At 43.2% G+C, this 19,829-nt stretch overlaps 1 protein-coding gene across 2 annotated transcripts in view; it reads right to left on the bottom strand.

Annotated features, from left to right (window-relative positions):
• The window catches only part of PIP4P2 (phosphatidylinositol-4,5-bisphosphate 4-phosphatase 2), a 39,825-nt gene extending 26,934 nt beyond the window's left edge, over nt 1-12,891 (bottom strand). For both annotated transcript variants that reach the window (XM_084848017.1, XM_084848018.1), the window contains exon 1: nt 12,700-12,891. In XM_084848017.1, coding sequence (XP_084704143.1) covers nt 12,700-12,805 — 106 coding nt within the window. In that variant the 5' untranslated portion in view covers nt 12,806-12,891. The remainder of the gene's footprint in view (nt 1-12,699) is intronic.
• Nucleotides 12,892-19,829: the final 6,938 nt, after the last annotated feature.

Here is a 19,829-nt window from a genome sequence, read left to right as displayed (position 1 = left end):
AACACTTGAAAAGACTTTATTGGGAGAAACAAGTAAGTAGAAGTTTCATCTTTTCCAAGGACATGAATCAAGATTTGCCAGTAAAATGAAATGTGAAGATAGGTAGATACTTTATTTGTAAGGCAGTATACTGGCAGCTAAGAAAATATGCATGGAAGTGGTTCTTTTATTCACGCTTTCTAGTCATCTCCAGTAAGTCTTAGTTTTACAACCTACAAGCCTCTCCAGCGTCCTTGGAGTAATAAAGTTTGATTCATCTTATTGGCACTAGTGTTTACAGAGATTTATAGCTGCTTCTCGACGTCAATCAGCCATTCCTTCAAAATGTCTGGAGGGGAAGGGAGAATAATTAGGTCAAGCATAAAGGAAAACAGATCTTAGATCTAATTAAGTTATGGGTGGACATTTTCCTGCTTGGTCAGGAGTAAAGCAAAGGATGGTAAGAATACACTCAGCCCTCCAAGAAACATGGAAGCCATGCTATTATAAAACACCTATATTCTCCCCAGCTTCACATTCTAAACAACCAAAGCTGTATCCAAGAATTATTACAAACTTCACCCAGGAAAGGAATTGAAAATGAAACTGCCAATATCATGCTGCCCTTATACAAATTGATGATGACTCTAGTCACCACACCTAAAAAAGATACTGTAGAATTGGAAAAACCGCAGGAAATGACAAATTATGATCAAGGGGCTAGAGCACCCCCCTGTAAGGTGACAATCTGCAGGACTGTTTAGCTTAGAAAAAAGTGAGTAAGGGGAGACATGATAGGGTTGTACAAAATTATGCATGGTGTGGAGAAAGTGGATAAGGAGACATTTTTCTCCCTCTCTCATAATACTAGAACCTGAGGTCATCCCATGAAGCTGATTGGTGGGAGATTCAGGACCAATAAAAGGAAGTATTTCTTTACACAGTACATAGTCAAACAATGGAATTCACTACCACAAAATGTAGTGATGGCCACCAATTTGGATGACTTTAAAAGGGGATTAGAGAAATTCAAGGAGGAAAAGGTTATCAATGGCTACCAGTCCTGATGGCTATATACTACCTCCAGTATCAGAGACAGTTTGCCTCTGTAGACCAGTTGCTGGATAACATGGGCAGGAGGACGTTGTTGCACTCATGTCCTGCTTGTGGGTTTCCCGTTGGCAGCTAGTTGGGTACTGTGTGAACACAATGCTGAATGAGATAGACCCTTGCTGTGATCCAAGATGGCTCTTAGGTTCTTAGCTTTCTTTAGCCAGGATCTTTTGCTTTTACTCAGGTTCCCTACGATGATGCGTGAATGTAATGAATACAGTCCCTACTTCTGAGACAGGAAAAGACCAATAAAAGCTTGTTTCCACCTCACAACTGAACATAGGCTTTCAAGTCTCATACTAAAGCTGAAGAAAATGAACCTATGGCTCCTCCCACTTGTTTGCTCTATGGTTCTTTCTTCCACCTTTCTGTCACTTCTGGATGGTACACCTAGAGTCCTGCTCTTCATGACAGATGAGTAAGGGCGACAGGGTCACAGAAGGAAGGGCCAGGAGAAACTGCAGTTGCTGTTATCTCCAATTTTAGTTTTGTCCAAATTGTGAGGTGTCAATCATACTATTAAGTAGCATGTTTTAGGATTACTACTGGATTACTATGAAGGAGTCTGGGCTTTGGACAAGAGAGGGTTAAGGTGGGAGCAGAATGATTGCTTAAAGCTGCCAATCATACCTTTTGTTAGAGAAATTGCAGGTAACTGGTACAGGGTGGTTAGGAAATAGATGGAGGCACCTCTAGAAGGCAAGAACCCTTTCGACAATAAATAATAAAGCCTTGTGGCACACTAAAGGCTAACACATTTATTCTGGCATAAGGTTTTGTGGACACTGTCCCCTTCATCAGGTGCATGAATCATTAACCTCAAACTGGCAGATTTATATATACATACTGGGGTGTGGGAGAAATTTATAAACTGCGTTGTTAGAGGGAAATGAAATGCAAAAACTACAAGCAGTGATGATCACCTTAACAGCTGCCATTAACAAAGTGCTGTTGTGTCATAACACAGACATCATTGCAAAGGTGGGCCTACTAACATACGTAATGTGACAATAAAATAAAAAAAAAACCTTTGTCCTTATTCAGACCACAGGAAATGGAGTACAGACAATGGCACAGTCCGACAACATCTGGAGGGCCACAAGTTATGCACCCCTGAGTTGAACGTAACTCGGGAAGACCTTTCCACACTACCAAAAAAGTGAACTACAGTCTCTTCATCCCCTCAGGAATGCATTAAGGAATGAAGATTGATGAATTGAAATGAACTTAGAATTGAGACGCTGCCATCCAGCTGGGAGTGAAGGTCTTCTAAACTGGTCAGAGAAGCAGAGATTCAGCCAGGCTGAAATTATCCATTACATGTAGTTCAAGCCAGCAGCACTTAGGCAGGTGGGAAGTGTGCGCGCAGGGTGGCCTCACATTGTAGCCATAGATCAGAACTCCAAAACATGGTTTGAACTTCCAAATGTACAACAGGCAAACCATGGTTTAGGGTAGTTTGTTGGCTTTCAGTTCCCACCTGTTAAGACACACAACAGTATAGGTGCTGTTACCTCTGGAAGTAGAGCAACAGTCCTAACTATGGGTTGTGAATTCACACCAGAGTTATGAATTTATTTCAAAGTTATTTATTTTTTCACTTTTCTATTTCAGGGAAATATTCTGATAGCACAGACTATGCTTTGCAAACCCTGCTCCTTCATTCTGTGGCTGATCACAAACCATGGTTTGCCTCAGACTTCACACCAAACCACGGCTAAGATTCCTTAACCATGGTTTGGCATGACATCTGAATTAAGCCAATGAGTCATGCGATAACGCAAACTGCCTCATCTGCAGGTACAACTATGCAGGTGATGGGCTGTTTTCTCTCAGCCCAAGAGGCAGCTATTGTGTTTACCTTTGAAGGGGGAAAGAGAAGCCAACAGGCAGCCAGGAGTCTAGCTGCAAAGCCTGGGCTGGGAGAAAATAGCTCCAACAAAATTGCCAGCACAGGGAGGGACTTGTTTTTCTTCTATACAAGCAAAGGAATCTGAGTCATGACATGACTCTCTTGGCAGGCTCTCTTCTCTCCAGCCAGCTTAAATAAAGATAAGTTTGGAGAACCAGAACAAGTGAGCAAGGAGGTTCAGTTCTTTTTAATGGAACTTCCCCTCCAGTCCATAATACTGAAGTTGCCGCCTTGTGTTGAGATGACAGCCCTCTAATCGTTTTACTTTGTGCAATGAAAGATACATAGCAGAGGCAGAAACAGTCTGAAAGCAAAGACTGGTTAGACAGTGGCTCTCTGCTGTCATACGGGCGGGATAGCACATGCACCGTCTCTCTCACTATATTTATACGCTATCCCATCCCACAGGCAGGGTAGCGCATGCACAGTCAATATATATAACGTTTACCAAGTTTAACGGTTTGCTCAGTCTTTATTTTTATCTTGGAAAATCTGACCTTGGAACAAGCACCTGCTCAAAATTCTCACCCAGCAGAGATGTAAGAGTGACTTTAATGTTCATATTAAAATAAGCAAAAAAGTGTTAGGCACTTCTATAGAGACTTTTCAAGAATGTGTGCCTTATTTCTGTAATGGGTGCACACACTTTAAGAACAGGGGTAAACAATGTTTTTCTTCCATGGAAGATCATATTCAGTGAGATCTTGTAGGGATTTCCCATGCCCTCTCCTGCTTTGTATATGCAGTAGAGGTTGTTGATGCCATGTGATGGACAGAAACATCTTAGGAAGGGAAAGAACATGTCCAGTTTCATATGGACATACAGTGCACAATTATTACTTCTCTTTCAAAGTAGATTCCATCCTTCTATTCCTTCCTCACATTTAACAGTTCTCTTCCTGTGAACAGTGCAGGAGTTCAAGACCCAATAGCTTATTGTGCCCTGGTCAACAACAAGGTTCCCAAAGAGCCACGCTGAGACGGAGATGATAGAGGGCTAACAGTTTATCCCCTAACTCTGGTCTGCCAGCAAGTTCATTACCATAAATCAGAGGTAGGGAACCTCAAGCCAGGGGCCAAATTCAGCCAGCCTGAGGTCCTAAAGCGGCCTCCTCAGATGACCATGCCCCCTTCCCCTGGTTCAACCACCAGTCGTTTGGTGGTTTCCTGGCAATGTTTTCCCCATTCTAAAAGGTTGAAATGCATATTCTAAGGCTTACAGTAGTTACTAGCAGTAAGTAAGGGCTTTATGCTACAATATGCTGGTATTTTTGCCCCCACCCTTTTGCCTTCGTCTCTGCCCTCTTTGCCCTCACCCCTGGAATGTGACTGCTGAGAGTTTCTCCAAAAATGAATTCAGCCCTCAGGCTAAAAATGGTTCCCCACCCCTAGCATAGATGTTACATCTCTGTTGTCTCAAGGTTGGCAATAAGGCCTACTAGAAATGGCCCAAGGGCCACTAATAGTTGATTCCAAAAACAGATTACAATGTGAATCAGATGAACTACAGTTCATCAAGAGGTTCAACTCTATCTCCTGTAGATTGAACAGGGACAAATGTTTTTTAATCATACATGTGTTAATCATGAATGCAAGGATGTCTGTGTTATTACCCAACAACTGTTTTGTGAATGGCCACTGTTAATAAGGCACCTGCCACTGGCTGCTCTTTCTGCATTTAATTTCTCTTCGACCTCACTGTTCATGATCCCTGCCCTCTACCATGCATGTATATATAGTTGGAATTTAGTATTACCACTTCATGCATCTGATGAAGTAGATGGCAACTCATGAAAGCTTATGCCATAAAAATTGTTACTCTTTAAGGTGCCAGAAAGCAGCAGACCACCATGGACTACCCCTCTGGAAATTGTTTGAACATAGTCATAATGGCCTAGAGGATGTGGCTGCAACACATAATTCCTTGTGGGGCTGTTCACACATTACAGCATAAAATCATGGGTTAATTAACACACGATTTGTCACTGCATATGCCAGACGCATCCCGCAGCCTTTTTGAATATTCAATCCCCAATAGAGGGTTGTTACGTGATGTACAAACCCAGACACTATAGGTTAATTGTGGGTTAAACAACCCCTATTAATTGTAGGTTAACTGTAGGTTGTTTAACCCACAATTAACCAATAGTATCCAACTTTGGATGTCACATAACAAATCCCAATCAGCCCAATAAGGGGTTGAATATTCAAAATGGCTGCAGAATGCGCCTGGTACATACCAGGGCAAGCCGTGGGTTAATGATGGGTTAATTAACCCATGATATGTCACTGATACCTGTGATAGCAGCCTCAAATTAACAAACTCCAAAATAGCCCTATTCCATTTTTTACATTTTCTTTTATCAGGGACACCTGTATTAAGAGATAAAGTACAAAAGAGCTCCATATTATTTTCCTCTAAGTGGTATTTAAAATATGTTTTATTTTTCAAGTTAAGCTTTTCATCTTCTCCAATTTGAAAAAGAAGCCAAATTGTGCAAAAGTGGGATACCCTACTCAAAAGAAATGGAATGCCAAGTGTATCAATTCACTTAGCCTGCAGCTTGTCCCCGAATACATAAAAGTTGGCAGTAAAAAGAGTGCACTGTCATTAAGTGGACTCACATGGTATAAGAGTGGTCCCCGTTGTGTGCCGTAGTGGAGGAGGAGAAATGTGAAGGGCACATACCCTGAGAATGCTGTAGATTCCCAAGATTTAATATCTCTAATTAAAATATTAAATTTGTTAGTATATAAAGTATAAGATGATGGTACAGAATCCACTTGCTGCAGCTGAGGGTAGTTACACCAGCTGTCCTACCACTAACTTCCTCTTGATGTACATAGAGATGCTCAGCTGCAGGAAGGCACATCACTATCAGCAGGATCTCTGCTTAAACAAAATCCATGTGTGGTGTAGCCCTTTCTTATGACAAGGCAGAACACTTTAAACCAGCAGCAGCTCTTGAAGAGATATTGGATTGAAATAGGTTAGCATCTGTATGCCAGCTTCGACATGCTTCCATTAAAATAATTAGCAATCTCATTATCAAGACACACAAAGAAGGGCTTTTGCAATCAAGGCCACTAGTAGCATTCTCTGTTCCAAATAATTTGAAATGACTTCAGAGAAACCACAGCCTTGACAAGAGTGTTGCAATTAGATGACAAAAGCATTTGCAAGCTTATCCTTTCTAAAAGAAAGATACATTGCTCAACTGGACCCTCAGAACCAGTCTTCAGTGTAATGCATTTTGAAGCTTCTGTTTGCATACAGTTAACCATGTGGGGCAATACCTTTATATACATAAAAGTTGTATAATGTATAATAAGGCAGCAGAGCCCAATCTTGCAAGGTAGAACTCATGACTATCTCGCAAGGAATAGATAAGCTAGTCACTTGGGCTTGTCGTTTGAACTGTGCATATTCAAGTCAAACATTCATTTTCAGGCAGGAATTACATCAAGAAACTCTTTCAGCCAGAATTCCATTGTGGAGAAGCTCTCAGGCCACATTCCATGCTGGGTGGGGTGATGGCAAAACGGAAGACCCAAAATACCAACAAATACCAGCTTATTTGAGCTTAAAGCTCTTACTGGCAGCCAAGCCTTAGGAGAAGCATTTCAATCTTTTAGAATGGAGAAAAACTGCACAAAAGCTGGGAAACCATCAAATGACTGGTGGTTGGAGGAAGGGGGTGGGTCTAGATAAATGGGGTATGGCCTTCTGGGGAATTAACCCATGATTTGCTGCTGAATGCCACTATTACATGCGAACAGGCCCTACATGTGTTAATATGCTTACCTAGTGTCAGGATTTTTGTATTATCAGCAATAACTGCAACATAAAGGATCACTGTTAATAAAGTCATTGTCACTTGCTGCATTTAATTCCCTTCTGACCTCACTGTTTACAATTCTCCCCCCCCATATATACTGTATATGAACATGAAACTCTCCGTAATATTCCATGAATCTGATGAATTGGGCTATACTCCACAAAAATAAATGTGCTTATTTGTCTTTAAGGTGCCACAAGACTCTTTGTTGTTTTTCATAGAAGAATCAAAGAATAGTAGGGTTGGAAGGGGCCTATAAGACCATCGAGTCCAACCCCCTGCTCAATGCAGGAATCTAAGTCAAAGCATCAAAGTTTTTACTTCAGTCGTGACATTGTTGTGAGGATAAAATGCCATAGCCCAAAGTATGCCATCTTGAACTCCTTGGATGAAGGGTCACGATACAAATGATGTGACAGACAGTCCTCCAATTAATCTTAATCAATGTATTTGTACAACTGCCCAATGCAGTGAGATTAGGGCAAGAGAATGGTGCTGCATCAAATGGGAAAATGCTTCACAGCTGTTTTGAGAATAGAAAGCAGAACCTTTTTAGTATGGTTTAAGGTTTCTTTTTAGATAGCTATAACTTTTGAGAAATCAATTAATCCAGAATTAAAGAGCAATCCTACACACCCTTCCTAAAGGCCCAAAGTTATGACATCACAAGCTGAATATGAGCCAACAATGTGATGTGGCTGCAAAAAAGCTAATTTGGGCTGCATTAATAGAAGCATAGCTTCAAATCCCGTGAAGTACTAGTTCCCCTCTACTGGTTAGGCCTCACCTGGAGTACTGGGTCCATTTCTGGGCACCACACTTTAAGAAGGATGCAGACAAACTGGAGAGGGTTCAGAGGAGGGCAACAAAGATGATCAGGGGACTGGAAACAAAGCCCTTTGGCCTTTAGGAAGGGTGTGAAGATGCACCTTTTCAATTTAGCCTTTTAAAGATCTGTAGTTTTAATGTTTGTATTGTTTTTAAAGTCCTTGTTTTTATTGTTTTAAGATTTGATTGTTTAAAATTGTAAACTGCCTTGATGGCTTTGTAGCAGATAAGGTGGTATATAAATAAGTAAATATTCTAAACATGACTAAGTCTGGATCTAACCCAGTATCTTGAATGAAAACCTGAGATAAACTATACTAACATCATGATACAGGATTTGGCCCATGCAAAAAAGTCTTAAAAGACACAGTCTTAAAAGACACACACATAGGCTCTAATTCAAAGATTTATGGAGCTTCAAGGCATATAAGGCACCCTCAGGTGCTCAGATTATCCCTGTAAAGTGTCACCCGTCCCACTGATAAGAATGAAGAAGTCCTTTTGTGTGCTACACATGCGGGTGCAGCTCCCAGTAACTTACATATTTACTAGATCAGCCTGGCTGTATAGAGGCTTTTACTATCAGAGAATTTCCTATCCCAGGAGGACTGTCACTGCTGTCTCACAGAGAGATTATATCACATTTCACCAATTATCTCTGTACCCTTTCCTTGTATTGTGCATATGCTCTTTGTAGTTTTGTATTTATCATCTTTGTTTTTATTTGCAAATTTAATCCATAAATTTGGAAATCAATTTCGAAAGATGACAGGCACTTTATTTACATGTTATATATTAAGATGTTATTTTTTCATGTGCTTTCAGGTTAAAATGAAGTCTCAGTATTCATTGTTACCTTGTGATATATTAATAAAACATCTGACCCATTTTATTAGAATTTGATCCACCCAAAGTTAAGCGCATTAGGCTCCACTGATTTCAGTGGGAAAAATTGAGTGCATGCTTAACTCACTCCCACTAAGACCAATGTAACTCAAAAACTGCTTAACTTTTTGGCTGAGATCAAATTGCAAATATTTACTTGCCAAACATCCAGCCCTAAATAGTGGGCTATAAATGGCTTTGATCACCTCTATCTCTTGAAGACTACAGGGATTTTTATTTAATTTACTTCTGTTATTATGCAATCTTATACTCATTTACCTGCAAGTAAGCCTCATTTAACTCAGTGGGACTTAGCTATGAGTAGACATTATAGGATTGCACTCTAGGGGCACAATCCTATGCACGTTTAGACAGAGAAAAGGCCTACAACTCCCAGCATGCCGCAGCCAGTATGCATAGAATTGTGCCCTCAGAGTACTATTATACTCCAGAGGGTTTTCTTTGGGGCCAGGCACTTGCCATATGGGTGCCTAAAAACTGCCAACTCTTAAAGTATTTTTAATACATGTTTTAGGGAATTTAAATAATTGCTTTTTTTTTTTTTTTTACAAATACTTAAATATTTTATCTCTGTTAAAAAAGGTAGCCTTACTAAAAAGCAAATTTGAATACAACCATGTAAGACCCGTCTACATAATTTCTTAAAACTGAATCAGTCTCAAGCCCTCAAAGAGAATTAAAAGTGCTTTTCTATGAAAATTAAGAACCATGGGAAACATATAGTTCTGAGGCCAAGCATTTTAACTATGGCATATCAGGCTATATATCATTAGGATGGGCTTGAAGCTGGGGGTCAGGGACTAGCAAGTCATAAAAGGCACTGGAAGCCAGCTCCTGGCTCTAGAAGATGCATCTATCCTCTATCTTATTAGGAAGAGCATCCACTGAGCCCACCCAGATGATCCTGTATACTACTATTGCTATTTTCTTTGGCTATACTTTTCTTTTGCTATACAAGCTCTGCAATGTGCTCAGTTCTCCAGTTATGATTATTTACTCTATATACTCACAAACAAGGACATTTCCTTTTCGCCTTATGACAATAAAATGCTCTGACCAGTTACTATCTGTCCTTGCTTCTGGAAAGTTCTTAGCACAATACTGGTCTAAAAACACATGGGCTGCAAGGAGCAAAAGTTTTGGCTTGTTAGCTACTCTGTTTTTCTGGGATGTGGATGAGATTGGGGCAAGGCAGGAGAGTTATAGGAGGAAAAGTGGAAATTAAACAAAACAAAACAGGAGCAACGCCAGAAAGAAGCATATTCTCTTAGATCAGTGTTTTTCAACCAGAGTTCCATAAGCATTCTCCAGGGGTTCCACATGCAGTTTTTCTAGCTCTACCTGAAGATGCCGGGAGTGGAACCTGGGACCTTCCGCATGCAAAGCATGAGCTCTACCACTGAGCTATGGCCCTTCCCCCTATAAATTTACAGCAGTAAATTTACAGGACAAATGTACACCGCAGTCCTACAGACGTTTCACAAATCCCGTTGTGTTACTTCCTAATAAGAATGTTTATTATTTTTATTTATTTATTACATTTATATCCCGCCTCTTTTCCTCCTTAAGGAACCCAAGGCAGCTTACACAATCCTCTTCCTCCATTTTAGCCTCACAACAACAACCCTGTGAGGTGGGTTGGGCTGAGAGTCTGTGACTGGCCCAGTGTCACCCAGTGAGCTTCCATGTCCGAGTGGGGATTAGAACCCGGATCTCCCAATTCCTAGTCCAACACTCTAGCCACTATACCACACTGGCTCTCATCACGCTGGTTTAGGATTGCAGCTGCAATTTATCGTGGTTTACAGTGCAATCCTAGACATTTTTCTCCCTCTCTACTAGAACCTGGGTTCATCCCATGAAGCTGAATGGTGGGAGATTCAGGACAGATAAAAGGAAGTACTTCACGCAGCAAATAGTTAAACTGGAAATCACTACCACAAGATGTAGCGATGGCCACCAAACTGGACTGGACAAATTCATGGATGCTCTCAATGGCTACTAGTCCTGGTGGCTTATATGCTGCCTCCAGTATCAGAGGCAGTATGCCTATGTACACCAGTTGCTGGAAAACATGGGCGGGGGGGGGGGTGCTGTTGCACTAATGTTCTGCTTGTGGGTTTCCTGTGGGCAGCTGGTTGGCCACTGTGTGAACAGAATGCTGGACTAGATGAACCTTGGTCTGATGCAGCAGGGCTCTTATTATGTCTACTCAGAAGTAAGTCCTAATGAATTAAGAAGAGGTGTGCTGGATCAGACCAAAAGTTCATCTAGTCCAGCATTCTGTTCACACAGTAGTCAACCAGCTGCCTATGAATTCAATAAGGGTTACTCCCAGGTAAGTGGGTATAGGATTGTAGCTTTAGTGGTTAGATTAACTAATTAATATACATCATTGTTCAGGAAATAGATGAAATACAGGTGGGAAACTTAAGTCAACAATTTTAAATTGGCCATTATCATTGGTGATTTAAATAATGACTTAAATTGCTTGAATGTAAAATCAATCCTCCCTGCTTGTCACAATAACTGAATTTAACTATTCACAGTTTAACTTAACCCCACCTCTAATTAAAAAGGAAGAATTACTGTTCAAGCCCTCACATGTTTATTGAACATTATAATCAGTCTGTTGCAAGTCTGCCTTACAACTTCAAAAACACACAAAACACGGTTCAAAGCTGAACCTAAATATAGTTGCTGGTGACAAGGCCCTTCTTGGTTTCTTTAAAAAACTACCTGCTGTTTCTGAGAATAAGAGAGACCTGCCTAAAAGAGTAAATAAGCAGAACTAAAGACTTCGTTCGACCAGGTGTTGTGCGAAGAAATCCTATACACACTTCCCTGGGAATAAGTTCACTGAACTCTGTGGGACTTACTACTGAGTAAACATGCTGTAAACCTTTCTTTTCCCATACCATTGAGCCCAAATCCAGTCCTACCCCTTTTACCACCCTTAAGGATGCACCTATCAAGTTGGGAAGTTCAGCAAATAAAAGTTAGGTGCAAATTAAAAACATCCATCCCCCATTCCCCACTATCAGTTATACAAGCCAACAGGAACCAAAAAATAAGGACAGAGGGCAAAGGCCCATCCCTCATATATCAGAACCTGCTTTCAATAGCAGAACTCCACACTGGAATTTATGATATACTAATAAACATGTTTCATGAGTATATGCAGAGTGCCTTTCAGTATAAGAATCAGCCAGCCCGTATAGGTCTAATGGGAGTAAGTGCTTCCAGGTCAGAAGGAGAAGCTGCCAGGAACGTTTGTGATATCTCGATCAAACACCACCTTGCTCTATATACACAGGAACACCAGAACCTCGTGGGGCCCTTTCAGCGCTTGTCAATTTATGAAAATCTTTGCGGATGTTGTTGTTACGTGATGAAATTGTGTGTCTCACTCTTTTTCGCTAATTCGTGCAACACAACCCAGGCCTCTGGCCTTTCCCCCCTTCCTAACCAAAAGACGGGTGGGTGGATTTTTAAATTAACAATTGGGGGGGCAGTATAAGTTATACCCAAGATCTGCTCTCTAATTGTGAACCTGGCCCTCCTTTTTCTTTTCAGGAGAACCCCCTGATTCAGCAGAATTGGGGGAGGGGGAGTCAGAAGCAATGCAGACTGAAAGGCTCTTGAGCGCAAACCTTCCCTCAAGGGCACAGGAGCCATGTGCACAGCAAATGCTCACCCTGCGTTCCCCCCATACACACACTTATAGCAAGGGCCCCCACTCCGCCCGCTACGAATGAGAAAGGGTGTGAAAGAACTGCATGATTGATTCTCTCCCTTGCCATTAACAATGCACACTTAAGACTGATGGAGGAAAACGAGAGAAGAGACGTGCACGCACTGCAAACTCATCCCCCAACCCCACTCTTAAGACGCCGGTAAAAGCTCTGCAGTGGCATGAAATCCTGGAAGCGGCTGCTAGCAAGCAAACATGCAACACACAAACTGCAAAGAATCTCTCTTTTTCTTCTCCTCAGGCTAAGTTGGCAATGATGGCCAAGAGGCAGAAGGAGTTTGGGGGCAAACATGCCAGCAAATATTAGTCCCCGGGGAGGGGAGGGGAAGGGAGGCTGGAGATATGTGGGGAGGAGAGCTTTGCCTTACCTCTCGGGCTGCTGTCGGGAAAATACGGCGGAACCGTCGGCGTCACATTACCCGAACTGGGTGCTGACAGCAACGGGGACCGCTCATCCACCCCGTCAGCAGCCATGACTACTGCAGCGGCGGCAAAGGAGAGGCTGCTAGCAAGGGAAGAGCCCGATCTCCAGCCACACGCTCTCACAATGTGCGTGTCACAAGGCAGTGGAGAGCGGGGGAGGGGAGGGGAAGAAGCCGGAGGGGGAGGGCGAGATGAGAAAAGCTCGCCCGGGCTATTTCCAAGGTACAATTTAATCAATGAAATGGAGGAGGGGTTCCGAGGAATCGCTTCCTCCAGCTCCCTGCAATCGTTGTGAAAGTTTCGGGAGGGGATGCGTACTTTATCCATAATACGATGGAATGCGGGCATGGTGTTTATGTAATTTATTTCTTTGAAGTATTTTTATCCCCTGCTCAGCCCAAAGATTCCCGGAGCAGCTTACATGCAAGCAGTAGAACAAAACTACTCCCTGCCCGCAGGCTTCCAATCTAAAAAGACAGGACACACAAGGAAAAAAGGATGGGAAGGGAAGAAGAAAAAAAATGCAGGTGTACAATCAAACATAAGGCCTACTTAGAGTAGATCCACTGAAATGAATGGGACAATCTAGACTAGGATTTTTGCTAGATTTTACCCTAGGGCTGCAACATGGGGTAGGAGATGAATCGGTGTTAGATGACTTGTTTTTTTTTAAAAAATAATTGACTGAAAAGGTGCCCCCAATTACAAGGGCAGCATTTTTTAAACACATGTACCCAGTGCCAGCTCCAGGTTTTTGAGGGCCATTGGGCAAGACACCCTCAATGGACCCCATCCTTCAGTGAGTCTACCTTCTCACCACCATTGCTGCTATTACTCCTCATCATCATTGCTACAACTTGCTCCGGTTGTTGGTGTGTATTATGCCACAATTCAGCCAAAGTTAAGTACTTTTAAGGTTGCACATGTGTTCTGTCTCTTTGAAGAGGCAAACTAGAAGACCCATCAGGCGTGGGCAATGAGAGTGAACTGTGAAACAGTCACTTTTGCAGCAGAGGTCTGTGTAAATGGTTGGGCTAGCATACTCTTCTCAGGGGCCAATATTGGGCATAGATGTACCAGTAATAAGGGATAATGCTCAGTTTAATTATTCTTGCTCTCCCCCTCCCCGCCTGCCCCCTTCAAACCAGGTTTTTCTGCCCAGGTTTTCCAGGTGAATTGTAATAATAAATAGTTTAGTTTTTGGAAGAAGTCTGGTGTATGCTACTGTTCTCCCATATACAGTAGCAGTTACTTGGAGTAAGTTTCACTGAAATCAGGGGGATTTCCTTCTGAGTAAGCATGCATAGATCGTTACCTTGTCATGGTGCTGGAGCTTGAGCACCTCGGTGACGTCATGAGCTAAACTGTGAAGGGACACCCAAGTCAGGAAGGTCATGGCAGAGAGGTCAGACTAAATACGATCCCTGGGGAATGAAACGGCAACCCACCCCAGTACTCTTGCCATGAAAACTAAATGGATCAGTACAACCGGAGATATGTCAGTATACCATCGGAAGATGGGACTTCCAGGTCAGAAGATGGTCAAAATGCTACTGGGGAGGAACAGAGGATAAGTTCAACTAGCCCCAGATGTGATGACGCAGCTAGCTCAAAGCCAAAAGGACGGCTAGCAGCCGATGGTGCTGGTGGTGAACGACGAATCCGATGTTCTAAAGATCAGCACACCATAGGAACCTGGAATGTAAGATCTATGAGCCAGGGCAAATTGGATGTGGTTATTGGGGAGATGTCAAGATGAAATATAGACATTTTGGGTGTCAGTGAGCTGGATGGACTGGAATGGGCCACTTCACATCAAATGACCACCAGATCTACTACTGTGGACAAGAGGACCACAGAAGAAATGGAGTAGCCTTCATAATTAATAATAAAGTGGCTAAAGCAGCGCTTGGATACAATCCAAAAAATGACAGAATGATCTCAATTCGAATTCAGGGTAAGCCATCTAACATCACAGTGATCCAAATATACGCCCCATCCACAGATGCTGAAGAAGCAGAAGTAGATCAGTTCTATGAGGATCTGCAGCACCTACTGGTTGTTGTTGTTGTTGTTCAGTCGTTCAGTCGTGTCCGACTCTTCGTGACCCCATGGACCATAGCACGCCAGGCCTTCCTGTCCTGCGCTCTCTCCCGGAGCGTGCTCAAGTTCATATTCATTGCATCCGTGATGCCATCTAGCCATCTCATCCTCTGCCGTCCCCTTCTCCTTTTGCCTTCAGTCTTTCCCAGCATCAGGGTCTTTTCCAGGGAGTTTTCTCTTCGCATTAGGTGGCCAAAATATTGGAGCTTCAGCTTCATTATCTGTCCTTCCAATGAGCACTCAGGGTTGATTTCCTTTAGGATGGACTGATTTGACCTCCTTGCAGTCCAGGGCACTCGTAAGAGTCTTCTCCAGCACCACAGTTCGAAAGCATCAATTCTTCGGCGCTCAGCCTTCCTTATAGTCCAGCTCTCACAGCCATACATTACTACTGGGAAAACCATAGCTTTGATTAGACGGACCTTTGTCGGCAAGGTGATGTCTCTGCTTCTTACTATGCTGTCTAGGTTTGCCATAGCTTTCCTCCCAAGGAGCAAGCGTCTTTTAATTTCATGGCTACAGTCACCGTCTGCGGTGATCTTGGAACCCAAGAAAGTAAAATCTGTCACTGCTTCCATTTCTTCCCCTTCCATATGCCAGGAAGTGATGGGGCCAGATGCCATGATCTTCGTTTTTTTAATGTTGAGTTTCAAACCAGCTTTTGCACTCTCCTCTTTCACCCTCAACAAGAGGCTCTTTAGATCCTCTTCGCTTTCTGCCATTAGGGTGGTATCGTCTGCATATCGGAGGGTGTTGATAATTCTCCCAGCAATCTTAATTCCGACCTCTGATTCATCCAACCCGGCATTTCTCATGATGTACTCTGCATATAAGTTAAATAAGCAGGGTGACAATATGCAGCCTTGTCGTACTCCTTTCCCAATTTTGAACCAATCGGTTGTTCCATGTGTGGTTCTTACTGTTGCTTCTTGACCCTCGTACAGGTTTCTCAGGAGACAGGTAAGGTGGTCTGGTACTCCCATCACTTTAAGAATTTGCCACAGTTTGTTGTGATCCACACAATCAAAGGCTTTAGCGTAGTCAATGAAGCAGAAATAGACGTTTTTCTGGAATTCTCTTGCTTTCTCCATGATGCAGCGAATGTTGGCGATTTGATCTCTAGTTCCTCTGCCTCTTCTAAACCCAGCTTGTACTTCCGGTAGTTCTCGGTTCGCATACTGCTGAAGCCTAGCTTGTAGGATTTTGAGCATCACCTTGCTGGCATGTGAAATGAGCGCAATTGTGCGGTAGTTTGAACAAATCTTTGAACACTCAATTCCCTTCTTTGGAATTGGAATGTAAACTGACCTTTTCCAGTCTTGTGGCCACTGTTGAGTGTTCCAGATTTGTTGGCATATTGAATGCAGCACTTTAACAGCATCATCTTTTAGGATTTTAAATAGCTCGGCTGGAATACTGTCATCTCCGCTAGCTTTGTTGTTACTAATGCTTCCTAAGGCCCACTTGACTTCACTCTCTAGGATGTCCGGCTCAAGTTCAGTGACCGCACTCTCATGGCTATCAGGGACATTCAGATCTTTCCTGTATAGTTCTTCTGTGTATTCTTGCCACCTCTTCTTAATCTCATCTGCTTCTGTTAGGTCCCTGCCTTCTTTGTCCTTTATCATGCCCGTCTTTGCACAAAACGTTCCCTTGAGATCTCCAATTTTCTTGAAGAGATCTCTAGTCTTTCCCATTCTGTTGTTTTCCTCGATTTCTTTGCATTGTTCATTTAAGAAGGCCTTCTTGTCTCTCCTTGCTATTCTCTGGAACTCTGCATTCAGTTGGGTATATCTTCCCCTTTCTCCCTTGCTTTTCGCTTCCCTTCTTTCGTGAGCTACTTGTAAAGCCTCATCAGACAGCCACTTGGCTTTCTTGCATTTCTTTTTCTTTGGGATGGATTGAGTTGCTGCCTCCTGAACAATGTTACGGACCTCCGTCCATAGTTCCTCAGGCACTCTGTCTATCAGGTCTAATCCCTGAAATCTATTCCTCACCTCCACTGTATATTCATCAGGGATATGATTTAGGTCATACCTGAACGGTTTAGTGGTTTTCCCGACGTTCTTCAATTTAAGCCGAAATTTTGCAAGAAGCAGCTCATGATCTGAGCCACAGTCAGCTCCAGGTCTTGTTTTTACTGACTGTATGGAGCTTCTCCATCTTTGGCTGCAAAGGACATAATCAATCTGATTTCGATATTGACCATCTGGTGATGTCCATGTGTAGAGTCGCCTCTTGTGCTGTTGGAAAAGAGTGTTTGCTATGATCAGCGTGTTCTCTTGGCAAAACTCTCTTAGCTTTTGTCCTGCTTCATTTTGTACACCAAGGCCATGCTTGCCTGTTATCCCGGTGATTTCTTGACTTCCTACTTTAGCATTCCAATCCCCTATGATGAAGAGGACATCTTTTTTTGGTGTTAGTTCTAGAAGGCGTTGTAGGTCTTCATAGAACCGATCAACCTCAGCTTCTTCGGCCTCAGTGGTTGGGGCATAGACTTGAATTACTGTGATGTTGAATGGTTTGCCTTGGATTCGTACTGAGATCATTCTATCATTTTTAAGATTGTACCCCAGTACTGCTTTTCCCACCCTTTTGTTGACTATGAGTGCTACTCCATTTCTTCTAAGGGATTCTTGCCCACAATAGTAGATATGATGGTCACCTGAATTAAATTCGCCCATGCCTGTCCATTTTAGTTCGCTGATTCCCAAGATGTCGATGTTCAATCTTGCCATCTCATGTTTGACCAGCTCCAGCTTACCTTGATTCATTGATCTGACATTCCAGGTTCCTAAACAATATTGTTCTTTACAGCATCGGATTTTCTTTTCACCACCAGACACATCCACAGCTGAGTGTCCTTTCGGGTTTGGCCCAGCCGCTTCACTCTTTCTGGCGCTACTTGGAAATACCCTCTGCTCTTCCCCAGTAGCATATTGGACACCTTCCGACCTGAGGGGCTCATCTTCCGGCGTCATCTCTTTTAGCCTTGTGATACATTCCATGGGGTTTTCTTGGCAAGAATACTGGAGTGGGTTGCCATTTCCTTCTCCAGTGGACCACATTTTGTCAGAACTCTCTGCCATGACCTGTCCGTCTTGGGTGGCCCTGCACGGCATAGCTTATGGCTTCACTGAGTTACGCAAGCCCCTTCGCCACAACAAGGCAGTGATCCATGAAGGGGTATTTAAAAGAGACTGAAGGTTAAATCCATACTGTGGTTGCCCTGGCCGGATTCTGTCTTCAGTTTGTACCCAGTAGTGGAGTTTCTTTTCTAGCTGTTTCCTACCGGGCTGTCACAGTACTGTCTGTCATTTTAAAAAATGGATTTCACAGCTTGACCAGTGTGCTCAGAAATTCTGAAAGTCTGAAAATACTAGTATATTAGGAAAGAGATACTGTGCATGGCTAAAACACATACAAAGTTATGACATCACAAGCTGAATATGAGCCCACAATGTGATGTGGCTGCAAAAAAGCTATTTTGGGCTGCATTAATAGAAGCATAGCTTCAAAATCCCTGGAAGTACTAGTTCCCCTCTACTGGTTAGGCCTCATCTGGAGTACTGGGTCCATTTCTGGGCACCACACTTTAAGAAGGATGCAGACAAGCTGGAGAGGGTTCAGAGGAGGGCAACAAAGATGATCAGGGGACTGGAAACAAAGCCCTTTGAGGAGAGACTGAAAGAACTAGGCATGTTTAGCCTTGAGAAGAGAAGACTGAGGGGAGATATGATAGCGCTCTTCAAGTCCTTGAAAGGTTGTCACAGAGAGGAAGGCCAGGATCTCTTCTCGATCATCCCAGAGTGCAGGAGACGGAATAATGGGCTCAAGTGACAGGAAGTCAGATTCCGGCTGAAGATCAGGAAAAGCTTCCTGACTGTTAGAGCAATACGACAATGGAGCCAATTACCTAGGGAGGTAGTGGGCTGTCCCACACTAGAGGCATTCAAGATGAAGCTGGATAGCCATCTGCCAGGGATGCTTTGACTTGGATTCCTGCATTGAGCAGGGGGTTGGACTTGATGGTCTTACAGGCTCCTTCCAACCCTACTATTCTATGGTTCTGTGACATCTGTCTGTGAAAATATACTTTCTGGGTTGAGGAGAAGTACAATTTTTGGTTAATATTTGACAATCCTATAGACTTACCTATGAGTAAGTCTTACTGAACTCAGTGAGGCTTATTTCTGAGCAGGGCTGGCATCAAGGGTAGGCATGGTCAGGCACCTGCCGATGGTCCACCCCCCAGCAGGTGCCCACTGACAGCCTCCTGGAGTTGCTCCTCCTCACCACTGCAACCTGCTTGTTCAACTGTCTCTCACTCTGGCCCAGACAACAGTGGTGGTGAAGAGGAGCAGTAGATGCCACCACCTACTTGCTCACTGGGTCTCTGCCTGTCAAACAAGCAGTGGTAGCAATGGTAAGAAAAAGGATGAGGAGCAGTAGCAGTTCCTGACGATGTTGGTGAGAAGGCAGATTCATTAAGGGAGGGGCCCATTGAGGGTGTCCTGCCCAAGCGCCCCTGGAAATATGGCGCCGGCACTGCTGAGTAGAAATGTATAGGATTGCACTGTATGTCATTTCAGTTATTTGGGCCCATGGAAATGACTCGTCCATTTGACTCTCACACTCTACTAACGATTTTGAACCCTTTGTTAACTTTGTTAACTGTGTTAACTTTGTTAACTGTGTGGAACAAGGCAATATAGCCAGGGGCAGCTGCTTGTGCAGCAGGGCAAGCCCTACTGTTAAGCAGAGTGAGGTGGCTACCTCAGGCAGCAGATACTGCAGTGGGTAGGTGGGAAGCGGTGACAAGGTGTTAGAGGATACTGCTGTGTGTGCCACAGGACCTGTCCAGCTGCACCCCCTAAGCTAGCTTGCCGCCCTCATGTGCAGTGGAGACTGTTGTCCCATTGCCAGGGTTGAAGCAAGATTCAACTGCCAGTCCAGTCAGCTTCTGAATGAG

Source organism: Heloderma suspectum, chromosome 4 (assembly GCF_057233095.1).
Source record: "Heloderma suspectum isolate Gila_16-S chromosome 4, 16-S_ref, whole genome shotgun sequence".
Classification (NCBI taxonomy): domain Eukaryota; kingdom Metazoa; phylum Chordata; class Lepidosauria; order Squamata; family Helodermatidae; genus Heloderma; species Heloderma suspectum.
This window is presented reverse-complemented; position numbering and strand designations above follow the sequence as displayed.